Below are 22,755 nucleotides of genomic sequence, written 5' to 3' on the forward strand. Positions count from 1 at the left end.
CCAGGTTCAAGTGATTTCTCCTGCCTCAGCCTCCCGAGTAGCTGGGATTACAGGCATGCGTCACCATGCCTGGCTAATTTTTGTATTTTTGGTAGAAACAGGGTTTTGCCATGTTTGCCAGGCTAGTCTCAAGCTCCTGACCTCAAGTGATCCACCCACCTTGGCCTCCCCCTCCCAAAGTGCTGGGATTACAGGCGTGAGTCACCATGCCCAGCCAGGAAAGAGAGGTATTTCTGGCCTATGTCTATGGAAACTAAGGGGAAGATGGGAAGGCAAAAGATAAATGGATGTTTCAGGAAAAACTGAATTGGGCATGAGTAACTAATTGTTTGTGAAAGTTCCAGGAAGCTTAAACATTCTATGTGTTTAAAATGCACATTACAGCTGGGCAAGGTGGCTCACACCTGTAATCTCAGCACTTTCGGAGGCTGAAGCAGGAGGATCACTTCAGGCCAGGAATTTGAGACCAGCCCACTCGTGACTCTTTTTTTTCCCCTTTTTTCTTGTTTCTTACTGGAAGGAATGAAATCCCTCTCTACAAATTTTTTTTTTGAGATGGTGTCTCACTCTGTCACCCAGGCTGGAGTGCAGTGGCATGATCTCGGCTCACTGCAAGCTCTGCCTCCCAGGTTCACGCCATTCTCCTGACTCAGCCTCCCAAGTAGCTTGGACTACAGGTGCCCACCACCACGCCCAGCTAATTTTTTGTATTTTTAGTAGAGATGGGGTTTCACCGTGTTAGCCAGGATGGTCTCGAACTCCTGACCTCATGATCCACCAGCCTCGGCCTCCCAAAGTGCTGAGATTACAGGTGTGAGCCACCGCGCCTGGTCCAAAAAAATTTTTTAAAACAAGCTAGCTGGGCACGGTGGCACATGCACGTAGTCCCAGCCACTCAGGAGGCTGAGGGGGAGGATGGCTTGAGCCGGGAGGTCAAATCAGCAGTGAGCTATGATCGCGCCGCTGCACTCCAGCCTGGGCAAGGAAACAAGGCCCCGTGTCTTAAAAAACAAAACAAAACCAAACAAAAGAATCACCAAAAACAAACAAACATACAAACAAAAAACCAAAAAACAAAGCATGTTTGCATAACAGCGCAGTTGCCCTGCCTGACCCCACAGGCGTTTCCGTGTGTCCCTGGTCCTGGGCACTGCAGATCTCCCACCCCAGCAGTGTCCACTCTTCCCTGCCCCGAGGCAGACGTACCAAACGGATGATGTGGCTTCCAACTGGACTCCCTAGAATCCTGGTGCCTCCTGGAGGTGCCTTACAGGAAGATGGGGGCAAGGAGAGGCCCAGAGCCCAGCCTACGCTGCCCAATCCAGGTGCAATTCCATCTGTGCAAAGGCTTTGCTGCTTTTCCTAAGCCCCGGGCTGCATTCTAAGTGCTCTGCAGACACACGTGTCACTGTCTGGCTTTCTTGGACTCTCCACTTGGCATAGTCCTAGCCATTGTTTTATTTCCTACCTTAACAAACACACACACATACAAACTTAAAAACAAAACTAAAAAAATACTATTGTCTGTATTCTGAGCTCAGGAAGAGCTGGCCAACCACAAGTTAGTAGCATTAGCCAGAAACCTATGGGAGGAAGAGTCCAGCAATTCCTGAGGCCCCGGGTTCCCAAACTTCAGTCACCCACTCACCACTGTCATGTTGTCTGCCACATCCTTGTACTACCTGTTGTATTTAACTTTGTTATTTAAATCAACTCAGGCTTAACAATGGCCTTTACCCTAAGGGGGAAAAAAAGGAACATTCATGGCTTTGATAAGCTGATATATTTAGTACATGAAAATAAATACAGAGGCATATTAAGATGAAACAATGTTCACTCAAAAATCTCCCAGTTGCCCTTGTGTTCTCCAGGCTTCACACACAGCCTGGGAAAACTCCTTTAGGGCTTGTAGACTCAGTTGGAAACTAATCCGGAGCAGGAAGCTTGGCTTGAAGGAGAGGGGACCCTCCAGGTTGGCAATCACACCGTTTATTTGCACTTGGCAGCAAGAAAATGGATGATGTGGGAGGTGCCAGGCCCCTAGGTTGGCACTAATTTGGAGTGTGGTTGAGACAGGACTGGAGACGGCATCTTAGAGGTGGCCCCCACATCCGCAATCGGGAGAAAAAGGCAGGAATCGACTAGAGATTGTCAGGATAAAGGGAGGCACTGCCCACCCCTGCTATGTCTGTCTGCCCCCACAGGGGCTTCATACCTTGGGTTCCCTGGGTGATGAATGTCCTCCTACCCTGGCAAGGGGCTATACCTCTTGCCGTGGCCCCATAGGCAACCCTGATGAAAGAGTATCATTTCCAAGGGGGCTTTGGTTTCTGGGTGGCCCCAACTCGTCGTGGGGTAGCTGGCACTGAAATGCTAACTGAGCGAGCCCTGGAAGTCACCAGGGGGCTCCGGAAGGTCACCCCTGATGTGGAAGGCCTGATATCCTGAGGCCCATTTGTGTGGGAGGCACTGGTGGCTGGATGACCAGTGCTGGCGACATTCAGGTGGGTGAGGGAATGGGAAAGTCCCCGCCTCAGGGGGCATGAAGAGTGTAACCCATCCATGGATAACTTCTGGGAGTCTGCCGCCGCCCCCGGCTCTGTCTTGGAGGGACCAGCGGGGTGAATGGCTCGCAGTGGGGCCTCCCTGGGGCGGGGCGAGTGGCTACCCCTGGGGGTAGCTGGTGGCGTCCAGAAGAGAGCACGGAGCTTTGCGGCATCCCCCTTCGCCATCCGCGGGGCCCCGAAGCTGGCGCCCTCAGATCGGGAGCCAAACAGCGACTCATCACAGTAAGACGGGGTGTGGCTGATCAGTCTGGCAAAGGGAAGATAAACGCCATAAGCGGGGGGATGAACAACCCCTCAAAACTTTAACAGCTCTCCCACCCATCCCCAGGCACTGGCAGCAGCAGAGGAGGGTTCCCTGCAGATCCCAGGAGTCCCTGTCTCCCAGTCTGAAACCTACAGCGAGGCCACAGCCTTCTGTGGCACCACTGTCCCCGGTCTCCACTGATTTTACCTTGTGAAATATCCACTGCCCCTGCATCCTGACCCAATTCCCAGGCATGTGCCCCAGGTCTGGACAATTTGCATATTCCATCCTCCTGGCCACATGGATTGGTTCAGGAATGGCCAGATGACCCAAGCCTCTCCAATCAGAATCTGCCTTAGGACCCCTTTGCAGAAAACTACTAGGAAAGAGATGTTTTTCTGCCACCTGACTTTACTTCTTGCTAAGCTGATAGGATGTCAGCCCAAAGCAGTTTGTGGCCATCTCCTTCCTACTGGAGATTGAACGGCATGCAGGGAAAAGTAGCACTAAGGTGGAGACAGACAGTTCTAGCCACAGTTTGAGCCCCTCTTACAGGAGCCCCAAATGCCTTCTCCTGGGAAAGCCAGTTTGAATAAGTTTTCTGTCACTTGCAATCGAGAGTCACAATTACTATAACCTTAGTCTTTAGAGCCTCCACTTTTTCTCTTTTTTTGTGAGACATGGTCTCACTCTGTCGTTCAAGTGGAGTGTAGTGGCACAATCACAGATCACGGCAGTCTCAAATTCCTGGGCCCAAGGAATCCTCTCACCTCAGCCTCCCTAGTAGCTGGGACTACAGGCACGGTGCCACCAAGCCCAGCTAATTTTTTTTTTTTTTCAGTAGAGATCAGATCTTACTATGTTGCTCAGGCTGGTCTTGAATTCCTGATCTCAAGCAACCCCCTGCCTTAACGTCCCAAAGTGCTAGGATTACAGGAGTGAGCCACTGTGCCCATTTTCTTTTCTTTCTTTTTCTTTTTTTTTTTTTTTTTCCAGAGACAGAGTCTCGCTCAGTCACCCAGGCTGGAGTGCAGCGGTGCGATCTCACCTCACTGCAACCTCTGCCTCCTGGGTTCAAGTGATTCTCCTGCCTCAGCCTCCTGAGTAGTTAGGATTACAGGTGTGTGCCACCACACCTGGCTAATTCTTGTATTTTTAGTAGAGACGGGGTTTCACCATGTTGACCAGGCTGGTCTTGAATTCCTGACCTCGTGATCCACCCACCTCGGCCTCCCAAAGTGCTGGGATTACAGGTAAGAGTCACTGCGCACCTAGCCTTTTTTTTTCTTTTCTTTTTTTTTTTTAAGAGACAGAGTCTCACTCCGTCACTCAGGCTGGAGTGCAGTGGTGCAGTCATAGCTCACTGTAGGCGCGAACTCCTGAGCTCAAGTAATCCTCTCACTTCAGCCTCCAGAGTAGCTGGGACTACAGGTATGCGCCACCATGCCCTGCTAATATTTTTATTTTTTGTAGAGACAGGGATCTCACTATGTTGCCCAGGGTGGTCTCAAACTCCTGGGCTCAAGCAATCCTCCCACCTCAGCCTCCCAAAGTGCTGGGACTACAGGTCTGAGTCAGCCTGCCTGGCCTATTATTATTATTATTTTTTTAATTCAACAGATATTCATGGCATACCTGCAAGATTCCATGCCCATCGTTTTTGGCCAGGACTGAAAGTGTTTCTATCCCCAAACTGCAAGTCTTTGAAAGGGCAACTTTTGCCAGTTGGTTTAGCTGCTCAAACCACATTGGCTAATGCCTGCATATGTCTGGTGCCAAGGTTTTTGCTCAGTAACTTCTCTACCTCTTATGCAACCCCTCACTTGACACCCTCTTACCTGTTGGCATCCAGAAGAAAATTCCATCCTCCAGGTGAGCAGGGAGTTGGCACCTCCCTCTTCATGGACACCATACTTCCGTTAATGCAGCCTATCTTTACCTCAGTGTTTTCAGCCATGTTGTAGGTATCAGTGTTGTTAATCTCCACCTGACCCTGCCTTGTCTACAGAACTGGCAAAAACTGATTCTTGTTTTTATAATAGGCATCATTCCCATTCTCATTTCATTTCTCTCATCTGAAATATGTCCCTGTGGCTCAGAATGAACCCTAAATTTAGTTGGCCAGTTCTTATGGACTGAATTGTGCCCACCCAAATTTGTATGTTGAAGCCCTAACCCCAAATGTCTCTACACTTGGCCTTAATTATTCAGATTAATTAAAGGTAATTAAGGCTGGCCAGACGCGGTGGCTCACGTCTATAATCCCAGCACTTTGGAAAGCAAGAGGCGGGCGAACCACTTGAGCTCAGGAGTTCGAGACCAGCCTGGCCAACACGGTGAAATCCCGTCTCTACTAAAAATACAAAAATTAGCCGGGTGTGGTGGTGTGCACCTGTAATCCCAGCTACTCAGGAGGCTGAGGCAGGAGAATTCCTTGAACCTGGGAGGCAGAGGCTGCAGTGATCCGAGATGGCGCCACTGTACTCCAGCCTGGGCGACAGAGCCAGACTCTGTCTCAAAAAAAAAAAAAAGGTAACTAAGGCTAAATAACATTATAAGGGTGGGGGATCCTAATCCAATAGAACTGGTGTTCTTATGAGAGGAAGAGACACCAGGGGTGTGTGTGTATACAGAAAAGGCCCTTGCATGTAATTGAAGGATTAAAAAAAAAAATGAGAAAAGGCCCTATGATGACGCCGTGAGAACGTGGCCAACTGCAAGCCAATGAGAGAGGCCTCAGGAGAAACCAAACCTGCCAACACCTTGATCTTGGGCTTCCAGCCTCCAGACTGTGACAAAATAAATATGTGTTGTGGCCAAGTGCAGTGGCTCACGCCTGTAATCCCAGCACTTTGGGAGGCCAAGGTGGGCGGATCACAAGGTCAGGAGTTCGAGATCAGCCTGGCCAACATAGTGAAACCCCATCGCTACTAAAAATGCAAAAATTGCCAGGCGCAGTGGCTCACGCCTGTAATCCCAGCACTTTAGAAGGCCGAGGCAGGTGGATCACCTGGTAGGGAGTTCAAGACCAGCCTGACCAACATGGAGAAACCCCATCTCTACTAAAAATAGCCAGTGTAATCCCAGCTACTCGGGAGGGTGAGGCAGGAGAATCGCTTGAACCTGGGAGGCGGAGGTTCCAGTGAGCTGAGATAGCTCCATTGCACTCCAGCCTGGGCAAAACGAGTGAAACTCCGTCTCAAAAAACAAAATGTTAGCCAGGCATGGTGGTGTGTGCCTGTAGTCTTGGGAGGCTGAGGCAGGAGAGTCGCTTGAACTAGGGAAGTGGAGGTTGTGGTGAGCCAAGATCGTGCCACTGCACTCCAGCCTAGGCAACAGAGCGAGACTCCATCTCAAAAAAAAAAAAAAAAAAATTTTGTGCTGTTTAAGCCACCTAGTCTGTGGTATTTTGTCACGGTGGCCCTAGCCAACTACTGTGCTAATCTTCTGTGTCTTGTTTCTTTTTCTTTTTTTTTTTTTTTTGAGATGGAGTCTCGCTCTGTCGCCCAGGCTGGAGTGCAGTGGCGCGATCTTCACTCACCGCGAGCTCCAGCTCCCGGGTTTATGCCATTCTCCTGCCTCAGCCTCCTGAGTAGCTGGGACTACAGGCACCCGCCACCACGCCCAGCTAATTTTTTTGTATTTTCAGTACAGACGGGGTTTCACCGTGTTAGCCAGGATGGTCTCCATCTCCTGACCTCGTGATCCGCCCACCTCAGCCTCCCGAAGTACTGGGATTACAGGTGTGAACCACCACGCCCGGCCATCTTCTGTGTCTTTGTCCAAACCACTGAAAACAATAAACAGGACAGAGTCCTGTGGCTCACCACTAGACACCTCCCTCCAGGCTGATATTAATCTGAAACACTCCAAATAATCTAATTCTAATCTAATTAATTAACAACAATAACAACTTGCATTAGTTCCTATTTTTCTAACTTGTTCATAAAAATGCAGCAAGACCCACTTTCAATTTTTTGTTGTTTTTTTTTTTGAGACAGGGTCTCACTCTGTCACTCAGGCTGGAGTGCAGTGGTGTGATCTTGGCTCACTGCAATCTCTGCCTCCTGGGCTCAGGCGATCCTCCTACCTCGGCCTCCCAGGTAGCTGGGAGTACAGGTGCACACCACTACACTTGGCAAAGTTTTGTATTTTTTGTAAAGACACAGTTTCACCACACTGCCCAGGCTGGTCTCAAACTCCTGAGCTCAAGTGATCCTACCTCAACCTCTAAAAGTGCTGGGATTACAGGCATGAGCTACCCCACCCAGCCAAAACCCATTTTCAGAATGACTTCAGAAACACCACATCTATGCCATTTCAAGGATCGATCACATTAATATTAATAACCTTATGCAAATTTCTCTGTGATCTTACGCATCACTTGACACCTCTGGGCCTCAGATGCCCAGTTTGTGATATTTGGGGATAGGGAGTCCACCATCACAACCATCAACACTACCATTTATTGACAGCTTTCTAAGTATTAGGTTACTGTGCGAAGCGCTGCAGACCCCTCTCTCATTTAATCCATCAACAATCCCCCTAGGTAGGAATCATTGGTCCTATTTTCCACACCAGTAAACTGTGGCTCAGAGAGGTCAAGATGCTTGCCCAAGGTCACAGAGTAGGTGAACAACAGGGCTGTAACTGGAATCCAGGTGGCTGCACTAAGTACAGGATTTGTACCTCCCTACCCCATTACCTGTATTTGTTCTTCTTCCTTGGAGTGAGGGTTGGGGTGCTGCCCCTTGAGGGGGTGGTCTCACAGCTCCCCTTTGCCCCTAAGGCCTTCGATGCCTCCTTGCCCACGTCTCTGGTTCTGTTAGCCTTCTCCACCCAGGGCGGGTCAAAGTCTGGTGGGGTAGGCCGGGTGCTTGCTGGGCTGCCAAACAGTGTTTCATCCACATACGACGTTCTGGCCTTGACCCGGTAGCCACCCCGGCAGCGGTGCTGAAGGCGGAGGGTCTGCATCCCACTGACGGCGAGCCCCACAGGGTTCTTCATGCCGCCTGTGGTCCCTGGTGACAGCAGGTGTGCTCTGCCGGCCAGGCCCTGCTTCCGAGGCTCCCTGTGAGAGGTCAGAGTACCACCCCTGAGCCACAGCAGTGCTAATGGAGGAAGACCGGTAGTCTCTGAAGTTCTCATCCCAAGGGTTTAGTTCTCTCTCAACCAGTATCTCAAAGGGGAGCTGTCAACTTCAGGAGGCATTTTGGAAATGTTTTTGGCTTTTTTTTAGTTGTCAAAATGGTAGAGAAAGGGGTGCTACTGGCAATTATTTATAGAATGACTGGGGGGTGAAGGAGAGATGACACCTGTGCCCATTTAGGCACCAACCAGAAAACGCACTATGGTGGTAGGGGAGGCAGGCACTTTTCTATATCCTGTGTGTACTGATGGGTGCGGGGGCAATGACAGCCAGCGTGGATCCCATGCCTACCTCCTGCAAAGAGCTTTACAAGCATTGTTTCATTTAATCCTCTCAACAGCACTGTGAAGTAGCTTCGAATTTGTCCATTTTACGGATCACAAAACTGAGGTGAAGTCACATGTGTAGGTCACACCTATAAAGCTAAAACGGTGCAAGTGAAATCTGAGTCCAGAGCTTGTGTACTTGGCTACACTGCTATCGGGAGATCACCGCCGCCCCCACTGCCCCACATTCTGCGACTCCCAAATCAATGACCCGATTTAAAAATGCCCGAGATCCCTGCATTTTTGAGCTGTTCTCCTACCTGAGCATCTTGGTTCGTAGTCATCGGGGTCCTCAGGGACCCCTCCCCTCGTCTTCTTCCCACCAGGTCTGGACCCCTCGGCGAGGGCGCTGGGGAGCAAGGTGCATCCGGGATCCGCGTCAATCTGCAGCCCGGAATGCCCGGGGCGCCGGACCGCCGGCAGCCCAGGCCGTGCGGGGGCACCGCGCGCGGACCACCTCACCCGAGGAGCCGGCACAGGCGACGTGTGAGCGGCGCGCGCATCCAGAAAACCAGAACCCAGCACCTAGCACCCAGCAAACAGGGAGCAGCCAGCAGCACTGCGGACGCGGCCCGGACCATTCGCGCCAGGGGATGGGGGAGTCCGCCCAGGGGCGGGCGCCACGCCCCTGCCGCCCAGGAGGTACCTAAACACCGCGAGGGGCCTCTGGTGCCACTCACTCAGCGGCTGGTGTACTAGGCCGCCCAGGGCCGCAGGCACTGGCGAAAGTGCAGCCGAGGTCACGTGGCCATCGCGCCTCCCCCTCCTAAGCAGTTGGTGCGCGCAGCAGGCCACGCCCCCTTTTGCGTTCCCAGCCCGAGGCCCGAATGGCGGCAGGCAAGCGCCCGGCGGCCGGCCCTAGGTCGAGAGCTGCCATGGCCCAGTGGAAGAAGAAGAAGGGGCTCCGTAAGCGCCAAGGCACGGCCTCCCAGGTCCGCGGCAGCGACTCGGAGGACGGCGAGTTTGAGATCCAGGCGGAAGATGACGCCCGGGGCCGGAAGGTAGGCGCGTGGGGCTGGGACGCATTTTGGGGCCCGAGACCCGGCTCCCGGCAGCGTTCCGAGGCCTCAGTTTCCCCAGCTGGGGAGTGGGCTCCGCAGAGAGTGAGGAGGGAGGCTGCTGGCCCCAGGACCGGTCTTGGGACCGCCGGCCTGAGCACGTGTCTCGGGGCTTGTCAGGCTCAGGGTCCCGCGGCTGGAGCCTTGGGATCCCGGGGCTGGAGCCTGCGGGCCTTCCTGCCGGGTTTTGGTCGCGCGTCTCTCATTGGCTGCCTCCTGCTCATGGGGCGGATCCTGGTTGCCTTTCGCCCAATGAAAAGTGCCGGTGCAGAAAATCTGACTTTTGAGAGTTTGGAGCGTTCTTGGGAGGTTGAGTTAAGGGGAGGCCGGACTGCGTGGCTTGAGACAGTGACGCCCCCAAACCTCTGGGAAACTAATTTAAAAATTAGCATGAGCCCGGCCAGTTTGTGTTTGTTGACCATTTACTATGTGCCAGGCTCCATACTAAGAGCTGTACCAGCCTTATTATGTAACCCTCACACCAACGCTGTGCTAACACCACCGGCAACTGTCATCTTCATTTTTCCACAGGAGGAAATTGAGGCCTAGAGGGTTAAGAAATAGTCAAAGGCCTGGTGTAGTGGCTACACGCCTGTAAACCCAGCACTTAGGGAGGCTGAGGTGGGAGGATTGCTTGAGGTCAGGAGTTCACGATCAGCCTGGGCAACATAGGGAGGCCCCCGACTCTACAAAAAATTAAAATTAAAAAATTAGGATGGCTGCGGTGGCTCAAGCCTGTAATGCCAGCACTTTAGGAGGCTGAGGTGGGGAGTGCAAGACCAGCCTGGCCAACATGATGAAACCCTGTCTCTACTAAAAATACAAAAATAGCTAGTTGTAGTGGCACGCGCCTGTAATCCCAGCTACTTGGGAGGCTGAGGCAGGAGAATCGCTTGAAACTGGGAGGCAGAGGTTGCAGTGAGCCAATATGGCACCACTGCACTCCAGCCTGGGTGACAGAGCAAGACTCTGTCTCAAAAAAAAAAAAAAAAAAAAAAAAAAAGCCTGGCGTGGTGGCGCCTGCCTGTGGTCCCAGCTCCTAGAGAGGCTGACATGGGAGGATCACTTGAACCTGGGAAGCGGAGACTACACTGAGCAGTGGCTACACAATTGCACTCCATCATGAGCAACAGAGCAAGACTCTGTCTCAAAAAAAAAAGGAGATCCCAGCTTTACAAAAAAAAGAGAAAAAGAAACTTGACCAAGACCCTACAGCTTGTGAGTACAAGAGCCAGGAGATTCAAACTTGGGACTGTCTGATTCCAAGGCCTGTGCCCTTTCCATTACTGAATGCTACATGTATGCACATGAGGGGACAGGTGTGAGCACCAATGGGGCAGAAAGGTTTTGCCCATTATTTCCCACAGTCCTGTTCCCAGCAGGTGCCTGGCACCAAGTAGGCTCAGGGCAAGGAGATGAGTAAATGGGCATTTATATGAAGAGAAAGGATCATACCCCAAGGCAGGAACTGGAGGAGACCTCATCCCACCGTCTCCCTCCCCTTCTAGCCTAGCCAGCTCCTGGCACACAGTAGGTGCTCAACAAATGTAGAGAAACTACTAAAGGTAATGAACAGCACAGGTGGGCAGAGGTAGTGAGTACCAAAGAAGAGGAGTCTATGTGTAGTTCAGACCAAGGGCTTTCTCACAGCACCGCCCTGTGTTCAAATTTGGCCCAACCTTGCACTGGCTGTGGGACATTGGAGAGGTTGCTTAACTTCTCTGTAACTGTTTCCACATCTGTAGAAGGCAAGTAAATGATTATATATGTTTCAAAGATTGTTGGCCAGGTGCCATGGCTCGTGCCTGTAATCCCAGCACTTTGGGAGTCGGAGGAGTGAGGATCACTTGATGTCAGGAGTTCAAGACCAGTCTGGGCAACATGGTGAGACTCTGCATCTACAAAAAAATACAAAATTAGCTGGGCATGGTGCTGTGTGCCTGTATTCTCAGCTACTTGGGAGACTGAGGTAGGAGGATCACCTGAGCTAGGTGAGCTGTGATTGCCCCACTGCACTCCAGCCTGGGTAACAGAGTGAAACTCTGTCTCAAAAAAAAAAAAAAAAATGTTGAAAAGACTAAAGGAGGCTGGGCGTGGTGGCTCATGCCTGTAATCTGAGCACTTTGGGATACCAACGTGAGCGGATCACTTGAGGTCAGGAGTTTGAGACTAGCCTTGCCAACATGGTGAAACCCCGTCTCTACTAAAAATACAAAAATTAGCCAGGCCTGGTGGCGCATGCCTGTAGTCCACGTGTCTGTAGTCCCAGCTAGTTGGGAGGCTGAGACAGGAGAATTGCTTGAACCTAGGAGGTGGAGGCTGCAGTGAGCCAAGATCCTGCCACTGCACTCCAGCCTGGGTGATTGAATGAGATTGTCTCAGAAAAAAAAAAAAAAAAAGACTGAAGGACATGCTGTTCATACATGCTGTTCAGTAGCTATTGCAGGTGCCTATGTGTCCCAGGCACCTTGTTTTCATGTGCTTAGAGCAGGGGTTGACCGACCTATCAAGGACCAGATGGTAAATCTTTTTTTTAGGTTTTATTGGGCCATATAAGATTACTGTCTTTTTTGTTTGATTTCTTTTTCCTTTCCTGCAACTCCTTAAAATGTAAAAACCGTTGTTCTAAACTTGCAGACCGTTCAAGACAGACCATGGCTCTGCCCTAGAGGATTGTAGTCAACTTTAGAGGGTCACAGTGAAAAGAACACAGTCTCTGAAGCCAGGGTTCACATCCCTTACCCACTACCTGCTGGCTGTGTGACCTTGGGCACATCACTTTATCTCTGTGCCTCAGTTTCCTTCTCTGTAAAATGGACAGAACAATAGTACCCACTTCAGATTGTTGTGAGGATTAAGTGGGTTAATTTGTATGAATTCTCAGAGCAGCACCTAGCTTACAGTATATGGCCTTGTAAGTTTCAGCCACTCTTATGAATTGCTGTTCCTTAAATGCTTTTTTTTAAAAAAATTTTTTTGGTAAGGATGGGGTTTCGCCATGTTGCCCAGGCTAGTGTCGAAACTCCTGGACTCAAATAAATGATCCACCCACCTCAGCCTCCCAGTGCTGGGATTACAGGTGTGAGCCACTGCGCCTGGCCATCAATGTTATTTTTAAGAGAAAGGGGGCAGCCCTGGAGTCCAAGAAGGTTCCCCAGAAGAGGTGTCTGTATTGGATTTAGCTGTGCCAGGAAAAGTGGGTCCTGGGTGAGCAGAAAGGAGGCCAGGCACAAGACAGACCAGAGATCAGAAAGGAGATTGGTTGGCGGCTGGTGGGGTGGGGGTAGGGGCGGGAGAGCTTGGAAAAGTCTAGTACTTCACACATAGTAGGCATTTCGATTGGCTCTTTAAAGTATTTAGGGGCTGGGTGTGGTGGTTCATGCCTGTAATCCCAACACTTTGGAAGGCCATGAAGGGAGGAATGCTTGAAGCCAGGAATTCAAGACTAGCCTGGGCAATGTAGTAAGACCTCATCTCTACCAAAAAAAAAAAAAAAAAAATTAGCCAGGTGTGGTAGTATACGCCTATAGTCCCAGCTACTCAGAAGTCTAAGGTGGGAGAATCACTTGAGCCTAGGAGTTCAAGGCTGCAGTGAGCCATTACTGCACCACTGTACTCCAGCCTGGGTGACAGAGTGACACCCTGTCTCTTAAAAAAAAAAAAGTGTGTTTACTTTTTTTTTTTTTTTGAGACAGGGTTTCTCTCTATCACCCAGGCTGGAGTGCAGTGGTGAGATCATGCCTCACTGCAGCCTCCATCTCCTGGGCTCAAGTGAGCCTCTTGCATCAGCCTCCTGAGTATCTGGGACTACAGGTGCAAGTGACCATACCTGGCTAATTTTTATTTTTATTATTATTATTGTTATTTTGACACAGAGTCTTGCTGTGTTGACCAGGCTGGAGTGCAGTGGCGTGATCTCGGCTCACTGTAAACTCTACCTCCCGGGTTCAAGTGATCCTCCCACGTCATCCTGCTGAGTAGCTGGGATTACAGGCACATACCACCATGGCTGTCTAATTTTTGTACTTTAGTAGATGGGGTTTCACCATGTTGGCCTGGCTGGTCTTGAACTCCTGACCTCAGGTGATCTGCCCATCTTGACCTCCCAGTGTTGGGATTACAGGCATGAGCCACTGCGCCAGCCAGGTATTTAATTTTGAGGGCTTTGATGGTGGTGATGATGATAGTGATAATACCACCACGTTTCTAAGCACCTTTCTAAGTTTGACACTCACCCATATATATGATCTTCACAGCACCCTGGGAGGCCTTTGCTTGTTGTCCCCATTCTGCAGCTGTGGAAGCACAGGCTCAGGGAGATTAAGTCCCTTCCCTCAGGTCTCACAGCTGGTAAGTGACAGGATTGGGATTCAAACCGAGACAGTCTATCTGCAGACCCCACTCCAGACTTCTGTCCTGTCCTGGCCCAGCCAAAGGAGAACTTACTAGCAAAAAAGTGACATGATCTGGCGGAAGCATCATTGGCTTGAATCGGGGAGAGAGGGCAACAGCACAGCCCCCTTTCCTGCCCCCTGTGGTCCCACTGTGCCTGGAATGACACTCCCTCTCTGTTCTTCCCTCCCAGCTGGGACCCGGCAGATCCCTGCCCACCTTTCCCACCTCGGAATGCACCTCAGATGTGGAGCCGGACACCCGGGAGATGGTGCGTACCCAGAACAAGAAAAAGAAGAAATCTGGAGGCTTCCAGTCCATGGGTGGGTGCACGTTTGGCATCGGGGACTTTGCGGGAGCGGCAGCTGGGGATCGACCCCACCTCTGCACTCCATCACTGATGTCCACTCTGGGCCCAGCACTGTGGTTGGGTAGACTAGGGTAGCAGATCTGGTCTCCCAGTCATTCAGGGCCTTCTAGCGGGGCAGTGGGCCTGACATAGGAGAGGGCAATTAGAACAGGCCTTGGGAAAGGCGATATAGATGCAGGAACAGGCAAAGACAGTCGGGGACTTACTGCATGCAGAGGGGCATTTCAGAAGGAGGGAAAGGATGGAATAGGTTGGTGGTGTGGGGACACCTGGCTGGCCGGAATTAAAGCCTGACTGTTACTCTTTACAAATCAGTAGCAGCTAGACCGAGGATTTAACTATCAAGATGAGTGCCGGGTACGGTGGCTCATGCCTGTAATCTTAGCGTTTGGGGAGCCAGAGGTGGGATCACTTGAGGCCAGGAGTTCAAGTCCAGCGTGAGCAACAAAGCGAGCTCCCATCCAGGCCCTCACCCTCTTGTCCCTTGCCACCACCTGGGTGATTCTGAATTTCGTTCCAGACATCCTCATTGTGTTCGCACACACTTCTGAGAGGCGCAGGACCTTACCACCCTAAAACAAAGGCACAGCTTCTCAGTGTCATCTAAGACCCCATTAGCATTCAGAGATCCCTGCTGTCTCGTGACATCCAGAGTGGGTTCACATCAGAAAAGCAAATAAGGTTCAGGTGCCCCAGTCACATCTGTCTCCTAAGTCTCATTTCACCTTTCAGTTTCTGCTTTATTGCTTTTTTTCTTGTTTGTTGTTGATGAAGCTGTCGTTTGTCCTGTAAAGTTCTCTGGGGTTGGTGCTGCGGGGACTCCCTCGGCCCCCTGACAGTTCCGTGTCTCTCCCAGGCCTAAGCTACCCGGTGTTCAAAGGCATCATGAAGAAGGGGTACAAGGTGCCGACGCCCATCCAGAGGAAGGTGAGGGGTGGGGCGGTCCACGGGTAAGGGCCAGGGAGGAGTGACATGGCCCTCTTGTCTGGCCCCTTGACAGCCACCCCTTGTCCCAGCTGTCACATCTCTTGCCCCCTTTACTCTGCTGAAGCCCCAGCTAGCGTGCCCACTTCCTCGGTGGAGAAAGTTGGGCCGAGCTGAGCAGAGACTCTGGGCCTTTCTGCCAGTTGAGCCTCCCAGAGGCTTCTCATAGCTAAGCCTCAGCTCAGGCAGCTCACAGCCACCTATTATCATCCAGGGATTATGATTCTTGTTCTCAGATGCTTCACCCAGTGGGAGCCATCTCTCTGGGGTGCTGAGGAGGACTGGACGGGAGGTAGAGTCTGCTCCGCCTGAAGAAGGGTGTTCCAGCAATGGAAAGAGTTGGGGTAGTGAGCCGCTTATCCTTGGAGGCGTGCTAACAGGCTTTTGAAAGAATGAGCAAGAATAGGCTTAGGGCTGGGTGACAGGTGCCTGCCCATTCACTGAGATCTGTAGCACGCCCACTCCTCAGGACCTTGAAGCTCTGGATCATGTGGTGTTTGGGAGGAGCTGACCCTGACCTTCCCTGCTTGTGCCCCTCCAGACCATCCCAGTGATCTTGGATGGCAAGGACGTGGTGGCCATGGCCCGGACGGGCAGTGGCAAGACGGCCTGCTTCCTCCTCCCCATGTTCGAGCGGCTCAAGACCCACAGTGCCCAGACTGGGGCCCGTGCCCTCATCCTCTCGCCCACCCGAGAGCTGGCCCTGCAGACCCTGAAGTTCACTAAGGAGGTGTGTGTGGGCTTAGGGAGAGGTGGGAGGCGAGGGCTGACTTGGGACCGGGCACAGAGGCCACAAGTATGCTGTCATCTCACCCCTGCCCTCTCTCAATCACTTTCTCTTCTCAGCTAGGCAAGTTCACTGGCCTCAAGACTGCCCTGATCCTGGGTGGAGACAGGTAAGGTCCCTGCACCCCATGCCAGGGTCACCACCATGCAGGCACATCTCTGTGTCTTCAGGACATTAGTTTGATTTAGCTCTGTTGCTTATTAATAATGGCAGCTTCTGTGCTCATTCAAAAAAACCAACAGACTGGGCCCAGTGGCAAATGCCTGTAATCCCAGCACTCTGGGAGGCTGAGGCAGGCAGATCCCCTGAGGTCAGGAGTTCGAGACCAGCCTGACCAACATAGTGGAACCCTGTCTGTACTAAAAATACAAAAATTAGCTGGGTGTGGTGGTGCATGCCTGTAATCCCAGCTACAGTGGAGACTGAGAAAGGAGAATCACTTGAAGCCGGGAGGTAGAGGCTGCAGTGAGCCGCGCTGGCACTACTGCACTCCACCCTGGGTGACGGAGCGAGACTCCGTCTCAAAAGAAAAAGAAAAAACAAAACAAAAACCCAGTAAGGCTGGTCCCGTGGTAGCAGGTTATCAGAACTTACCAACATTAGCATCATTAAAGTTGGTGTACAACCCCTCATTGCTAAATTTGACTGGCTTAAGAAAAAAAACCAACTAAGGAAATCCTGCAATAAAATATTAAAATAAATTGTCCACAGAAGCACTGCCACTCAGAAGTTCTGGTGCTCCTGAAATAGAGTCGCCAGCTCACCGGATAGACAGGTGTATCTATTTTCATATGCCTAATTGTGGGCTTGGTTTTTGTTTTTGTTTTTTGTTTGTTTATTTTGAGACAGGGTCTCGCTCTGTCACCCTGGCTGCAGTGCAGTGGCGCACTCACAGCTCACAGCAGCCTCAGCCTCCTGGGCTCAAGTGATCCTCCCACGTCAGCCTCCCCAGTAGCTGGCACTACAGGTGTGCACCACCACGCCCAGCTAATGTTTATATTTTTTGTAGAGATGAGGTCTCGCCGTGTTGCTTAGGCTGGTCTTGAATTCCTGGGCTCAAGCGATCTGCTGCTTTGGCCTCCCAAAGTGTTAGGATTACAGGCATAAGCCACCATGCCTGGCTGTGGGCTGTTTGGAAGCAGAAAGCACAGGAATTGAGAGATATTTGTAATAGCTCAGATTCGTAAGCTGTATTATCGTCTGATGTGCATGTACCACCCTTCCTAGGTAGTAGGTGCCACACCTGTTTTACAGATGAGCAAAATGAGGAAGTGACAGGTTAGAGCCAGGCAGTGATTCCATAGTGGAGCTGGGATCAGAATGCAGTCTCCTGCCTCATTCCATGCCTTATCCCACAGTTTCTCCCTTAAAGAGCAGCCCCTTTAAGGGAGAAAGTTTAAGGATGCTGCTATTAACACTCTTGATTCTCAGAGAGTTTGCTTTTCAGTGCTTTTGTCTCCATTGTCATTTATTCTTTCTAAAGTTTGTGATTGTCAGAAAGGCCTCCCTGGGCTAGTCCTGGCCCAGGACTACCCTGGCTCCTACAGGTATCCCAAGGGTGCTTCAGAGGAGGACTAAAAGTAGGGATGTGTGCCCAAAGGGTTTAAGGACGAGAGCTGACAGAGATCCGGGGAACCTGAGTTATAGTTGGAGCTGGTAGTTCCAGGGTTAGTTGCTGGGGGCGCTGTGGGTAGAAGGCAGCTTTGTTGCTATCTGGACCAACAGAAGGAGTGAATTGAGGTCTGTAGTTGAGCCCATCTCTTCGGGGGAACTCTGTTATAACCGTTCTTTTGAATATTTCAGCTTGTATCTCTTGTCAGGGCAATGCCTTTGCCTCATACCTCAGCACTGGCCTTTCCTCAGTTCCAAGGCTCGGGTCTGTGTTCCTGGGGTTGGGGTGTGCAGCCTCACCTGGACGTTTGGTTATGGGAAGGGAAACCGGAGACCTGTTCTATCAAGCTAAAACCCTTCTCTCCTCTCTAGAATGGAAGACCAGTTTGCAGCCCTGCACGAAAATCCCGACATGTGAGTTTGTGGATTGGGGATGACTCCCTGAGGTCCCTTCCCAGTGGTGGGGGTGTAAGAGAACTATGGTGGTGGCCCTGGCCCTGGGGTCACCTGGCCTGTGCACCGTCTTCCAGAATTATTGCCACGCCCGGACGGTTGGTGCATGTGGCTGTGGAAATGAACCTGAAGCTGCAGAGTGTGGAATACGTGGTGTTCGATGAAGCCGACCGGTAAGGCTTCAGGTCAGCCCTGAGCACTTGTGTCTGAACTGGGAAAGCAGAGGCAGAGAGGTCAACCAGAGGAAGGCTCTGCCGGGAGAGACCCGTGTGGCCAAGATCGAAGCAGTGTCTCCCCAGATGTGGGCTGCAGACCTCCTCATAAGTGGTGCTGGAGCTCGTCTGTGGGACTCTCTGACCAATATTTATAATTTTCATTTCAGGAGTATTGAAATGAATAATAGGACATCTAACATGGGATTTATTTATTTATTTATTTATTTTTGAGATGGAGTTTCGCTCTGTCACGCAGGCTGGAGTGCAATGGCACAATCTTGGCTCATTGCAACCTCCGCCTCCCAGGTTCAAGTGATTCTCCTGCCTCAGCCTCTTGTGTAGCTGGGGTTACAAGCATACGCCACCACGCCCGGCTAATTTTGTGTTTATAGTAGAGATGGGGTTTCACTATGTTGGCCAGGCTGGTCTTGAACTCCTGACCTCAGGTGATCCACCCGCCTCGGCCTCCCAAAGTACTGGGATTACAGGCACGAACCACAGTGCCCGGCCCCTAACATGGGATTTCAGTGATATTTTTTTAAAAGCACAAAGTTGAGAGCATGGACTCAGGAGCCAGACAGGAGTGGGATCCAGTCCTAGCTCTGCAACTTCAGCTCTGAATTTGGGCAAATCACTGGGCATCTCTGGGCCTTGGCTGCTTCAACTGCAAAATGGGGATAAAGTAGCATGTACCTCCCAGGGGTGTTGTGAGGACCTGAAGACTTGATACTTGTAAAGTACTTAGAACCCTCCCTGGTAGAGTTGGGGAGGGGGAGGTGGAGGAAGGGGGGAGGGACTGCTATCATTGATTGATTGATGGTGACAGGGTCTTGCTCTGTTGGCTAGTCTGGTGTGATGATGGCTCACTGCAGCCTCGACCTCCCAGGCTCAAGGGATCCACCCACCTTAGCCTAACCTGAGTAGCTGGGAGTATAGGCATGCGCCACCATGCTCAGCTAATTGTTTTTTTGTTTGTTTGTTTGTTTTTTGAGATGGAGTCTTGCTCTGTCACCCAGGCTGGAGTTCAGTGGTGTGATGTCGGCCCACTGCAAGCTCTGCCTCTCGGGTTCATGCCATTCTCCTGCCTCAGCCTCCCGAGTAGCTGGGACTACGGGCGCCTGTCACCACGCCTGGCTAATTTTTTTTGTATTTTTATTACAGACGGGATTTCACCGTGTTAGCCAGGATGGTCTCGATCTCCTGACCTCAGGTGATCTACCTGCTTCAGCCTCCCAGAGTGCTGGGATTACAGGCGTGAGCCACCGTGCCCGGCCCCAGCTAATTTTTTATTTTTTGTAGAGATGGGGTCTTGCCTAGGGTGTTCTCAAGCTCTTGCTACCTTGGCCTCTCAAAGTGCTGGGATTACAGGCCTGACCCCCTGCAGCCAGCCTGGGCTGCTGTTGATTATTTCAGCATGAGTTTGTAAGCACATAACCGAGACAGATTCCAGATTTCAAGGTTATTGTTGATTAGGATGAAGTCACGCGATAAAGTGTGAGTGGGCTGAGTTAGAGAGAAGAGCCCTGGGACACCGCAGAAGTTGTGGGGACAAGGATGGCTGAGGTTGGAACTCCAGGGAGTGGAGGCCCCCTCTGACCCGGTCTTGCCCTCTACCCTTCCAGGCTTTTTGAAATGGGCTTTGCAGAGCAGCTGCAGGAGATCATCGCCCGCCTCCCCGGGGGCCACCAGACGGTGTTATTCTCCGCCACGCTGCCCAAACTGCTGGTGGAATTTGCCCGGGCTGGTGCGTGAGCTGGGGGTGGAGGTGGGGGCTGGGGGTGGGGCTGGGGCCTGGGGGTCCAGTCCCTCTGCGACACTCCTACTCTCCCCCACGTCTCCTGCAGGCCTCACAGAGCCTGTGCTCATCCGGCTTGACGTGGACACCAAGCTCAATGAGCAGCTGAAGGTGAGGCTGCACCTGTCCTGTCCCAGGAGGGTGTGTCCAGGTGGGCCCTACAGGCTCTGGGCCAGGATCCCGAAAGCCAACTCGTGATGCCCTCTCCCCACAGACCTCCTTCTTCCTCGTGCGGGAGGACACCAAGGCTGCCGTGCTGCTCCACCTGCTGCGCAACGTGGTGCGACCCCAGGACCAGACCGTGGTGTTTGTGGCCACGAAGCACCATGCCGAGTACCTCACTGAGGTGAGCCCGGTCCTGAGTGGGACGGGCACCTCCTTTAGCTGGAGTTTGGAGCTGCAGTTCCCTATGCGGTCACTAGAGGGCAGCATGAGAGTGGACCAGGAACCTGGGCCTGGGCTCAAGATGGTCATTTTTATTTTTATTTTTTGAGACGGAACCTGGCTCTGCCATCCAGGCTGGAGTACAGTGGCACAATCGCGGCTCACTGCAGCCTTGACCTTCCAGGCGCAAACAGTCCTCCCACCTCAGCCTCCCGAGTACTTGGGACTTCTGGCGCTTGTCACCATGCCCAGCTAATTTGTTGCTTATTTTTGTATGTTGTAAAGACAGGTTCTCACTCATTTGCCCAAGCTGGTCTTGAACTTCTGGGCTCAGGTGATCCTCCCACCTTAGCCTCCTATAGTACTGGGATTATAGATATGAGCCATTGCACCCAGCCTAAACTTTTTACTATGAAAACATTTCTTTTTTTTTTTTTCTTTGGAAATGACATCTCACTCTGTCGCCCAGGGTGGGGTACAGTGGCACAATCTCAGCTCACTGCAACCTCCACCTCCCAGGTTCGAGTGATTCTCCTGCCTCATCCTCGTGAGTAGCTGAGACTTCAGGCACCACCATGCCTGCTAATTTTTGTATTTTTCTTAGAGACAGGGTTTTGCTGTGTTGGCGAGGCGGGTCTTGAACTCCTGACCTCAAGTGATCTGCCCATCTCAGCCTCTCAAAGTGCTGGGATTACAGGTGTAAGCCACAACGCCTGGCCTAAACTTTTTATTGTGAGAAAATTTCAAAGACATACTAAGATCAGAAAATAATATGATGAACTCCTGGGTACTCGTTATCTAGGTACAACTGTTATCAGCTCATAGCTGGTCTTGACCTTCATCGGTTATTTCCCCTTACCATCTGGGTTATTTTGAAACCTGTCCCTGCCATCCTGTCATTTTCCTGTAGATTTTTAGTGTTTGGTTTGTTTGACTTCTTACGATTGAGGCGTGACCTGCATGTAGTAAGCTGTGTGAAGTGCTGTTAGCATGTGTGAGTGGCTCAAAGAGTTTTCTCATATGTGTTATCCCTGTGTGACCCTCGCCTGGGTCAAAGCCTGGGGAGTCACTGCCCCAGAAGGCAGGGGGGCCCCTTTCTGTCAGTGCCTGCCTCCCCGTCAGCTACACCTGGGTCTGTTCTCTGAGGACATGGTTCACTGGGTTTCACTTACTCCACACACAGTTAACAACGCTCCCTCTGCAGCTGCTGGGGTCACCAGTGAATAAGACCAAAATAGTAATTTTTAAATAGTTTTTTTTAGAGACAAGAGTTTTGCTCCTTTGGCCAGGCTGGAGTGTAGTGGCATGATCATGGCTTACTGCAGCCTCTGCCTTCTGGGCTCAAGTGATCCACCCACCTCAGCCTCCCAAGTACCTGGGACTCTAGGCACGAGGCATGCCTGACCATGCCAGCTCATTACTTATTTATTTTTATTTTTCTGTAGAGATGGTGTCTTGCTGTGTTACCCAGGCTAGTCTTGAGCTTCTGGGCTCAAGTGATTTTCCAGCCTTGGTCTCCTGAAATGCTGGGATTACAGGCGTGAGCCACCATGCCCAGTTTAAATAGTAATCTGTAAAGAACAGCTAGCGCTGTCATGAGTGTCCTGTGTTGAGACTCTGTTCTCAGCACTGTGTATACTGACTCATGTGATCCTCATAATAAGGCTACAAAGAAGGGGCAGTTATTCGTACAGATGAGGAAAATGAGACACAGAAAGGTTTGGTAACTTGCCCAAGGTCACACAGCTTGTTTGTAGCAGAATCAGGATAAGGCCTGTGCACTGAGGTGGCATTTGCAGCTTCCCTGAGAGGGCCCTCTGCACACATCATCTCTGATCCTCAGACAGCCCTGCAGAGAGGTGGGAGGTGTTGTAAGCTCCATTCCTCCCCAAACTGGTGTCACCCAGCAAGCTGGGATTCAGACCAAGGGTGCCAGACTCCAGAACCCGTGGTCTTTTCTCTGCACCTTAGTGCCCGTCCCCCACCATGGCCTGGCTTCCTTTCCTTTCTCCTCCAAGTCTCCTTCTCACTTTGTTACCATGTTTGCTCTGAGCAGCTGCTGACGACCCAGCGGGTGAGTTGTGCCCACATCTATAGTGCCCTAGACCCGACAGCCCGCAAGATCAACCTTGCCAAATTCACGCTTGGCAAGTGCTCCGCCCTCATTGTGACTGACCTGGCCGCCCGGGGCCTGGACATCCCGCTGCTGGACAATGTCATCAACTACAGCTTCCCTGCCAAGGGCAAGCTCTTCCTGCACCGTGTGGGTAAGCGGCCCGTGGCTGGCCCTGGGGCAGCAGGGGTGCCGGATCCTGGCAGAAGCCGAGGGTACAAGGCTTAACTCCTGACGCTGCATATGGGGTGGCTGTGGGCTTGTTTTAGAGACAGAGCCTTGCTGTATTGTTCAAGCTGGTCTCAAA

General features: G+C 51.6%; 2 protein-coding genes across 8 annotated transcripts in view; one reads left to right on the top strand and one right to left on the bottom strand.

Moving 5' to 3' along the window:
• Positions 1 to 1,768: 1,768 nt before the first annotated feature.
• On the bottom strand, positions 1,769 to 9,094 carry RITA1 (RBPJ interacting and tubulin associated 1). Of its 3 annotated transcripts, none has more exons than XM_030938766.1 (4): positions 8,547 to 9,094; positions 8,252 to 8,375; positions 7,517 to 7,882; positions 1,769 to 2,814 (listed from the first exon to the last, which is right to left on the bottom strand). In XM_030938766.1, exons 3-4 carry the CDS (start codon positions 7,816 to 7,818, stop codon positions 2,307 to 2,309), a joined length of 810 nt encoding a protein of 269 aa, XP_030794626.1. In that variant the 5' UTR covers positions 7,819 to 7,882; positions 8,252 to 8,375; positions 8,547 to 9,094; the 3' UTR covers positions 1,769 to 2,306. The 3 variants fall into 3 exon arrangements, with proteins under 3 accessions (XP_030794626.1, XP_010367066.1, XP_010367065.1); XM_010368764.2 differs by having other exon boundaries at positions 8,252 to 8,383; XM_010368763.2 differs by lacking the exon at positions 8,252 to 8,375.
• The window catches only part of DDX54 (DEAD-box helicase 54), a 28,167-nt gene continuing 14,502 nt past the window's right edge, over positions 9,091 to 22,755 (top strand). For 3 of the 5 annotated variants that reach the window (XM_030938760.1, XM_030938761.1, XM_030938762.1), the window contains exons 1-11: positions 9,093 to 9,287; positions 13,930 to 14,059; positions 14,963 to 15,033; positions 15,632 to 15,820; positions 15,937 to 15,986; positions 17,861 to 17,902; positions 18,019 to 18,114; positions 19,779 to 19,900; positions 20,001 to 20,062; positions 20,166 to 20,297; positions 22,392 to 22,602. In XM_030938760.1, coding sequence (XP_030794620.1) covers positions 9,114 to 9,287; positions 13,930 to 14,059; positions 14,963 to 15,033; positions 15,632 to 15,820; positions 15,937 to 15,986; positions 17,861 to 17,902; positions 18,019 to 18,114; positions 19,779 to 19,900; positions 20,001 to 20,062; positions 20,166 to 20,297; positions 22,392 to 22,602 — 1,279 coding nt within the window. In that variant the 5' untranslated portion in view covers positions 9,093 to 9,113. Of the gene's footprint in view, positions 9,288 to 13,929; positions 14,060 to 14,962; positions 15,034 to 15,631; positions 15,821 to 15,936; positions 15,987 to 17,860; positions 17,903 to 18,018; positions 18,115 to 19,778; positions 19,901 to 20,000; positions 20,063 to 20,165; positions 20,298 to 22,391; positions 22,603 to 22,755 lie in introns of all 5 variants that reach the window. The other 2 variants (XM_030938763.1, XM_030938759.1) reach the window with 2 other exon arrangements.

This window comes from Rhinopithecus roxellana, chromosome 10, assembly GCF_007565055.1.
Source record: "Rhinopithecus roxellana isolate Shanxi Qingling chromosome 10, ASM756505v1, whole genome shotgun sequence".
NCBI classification, from domain to species: Eukaryota; Metazoa; Chordata; class Mammalia; order Primates; family Cercopithecidae; genus Rhinopithecus; species Rhinopithecus roxellana.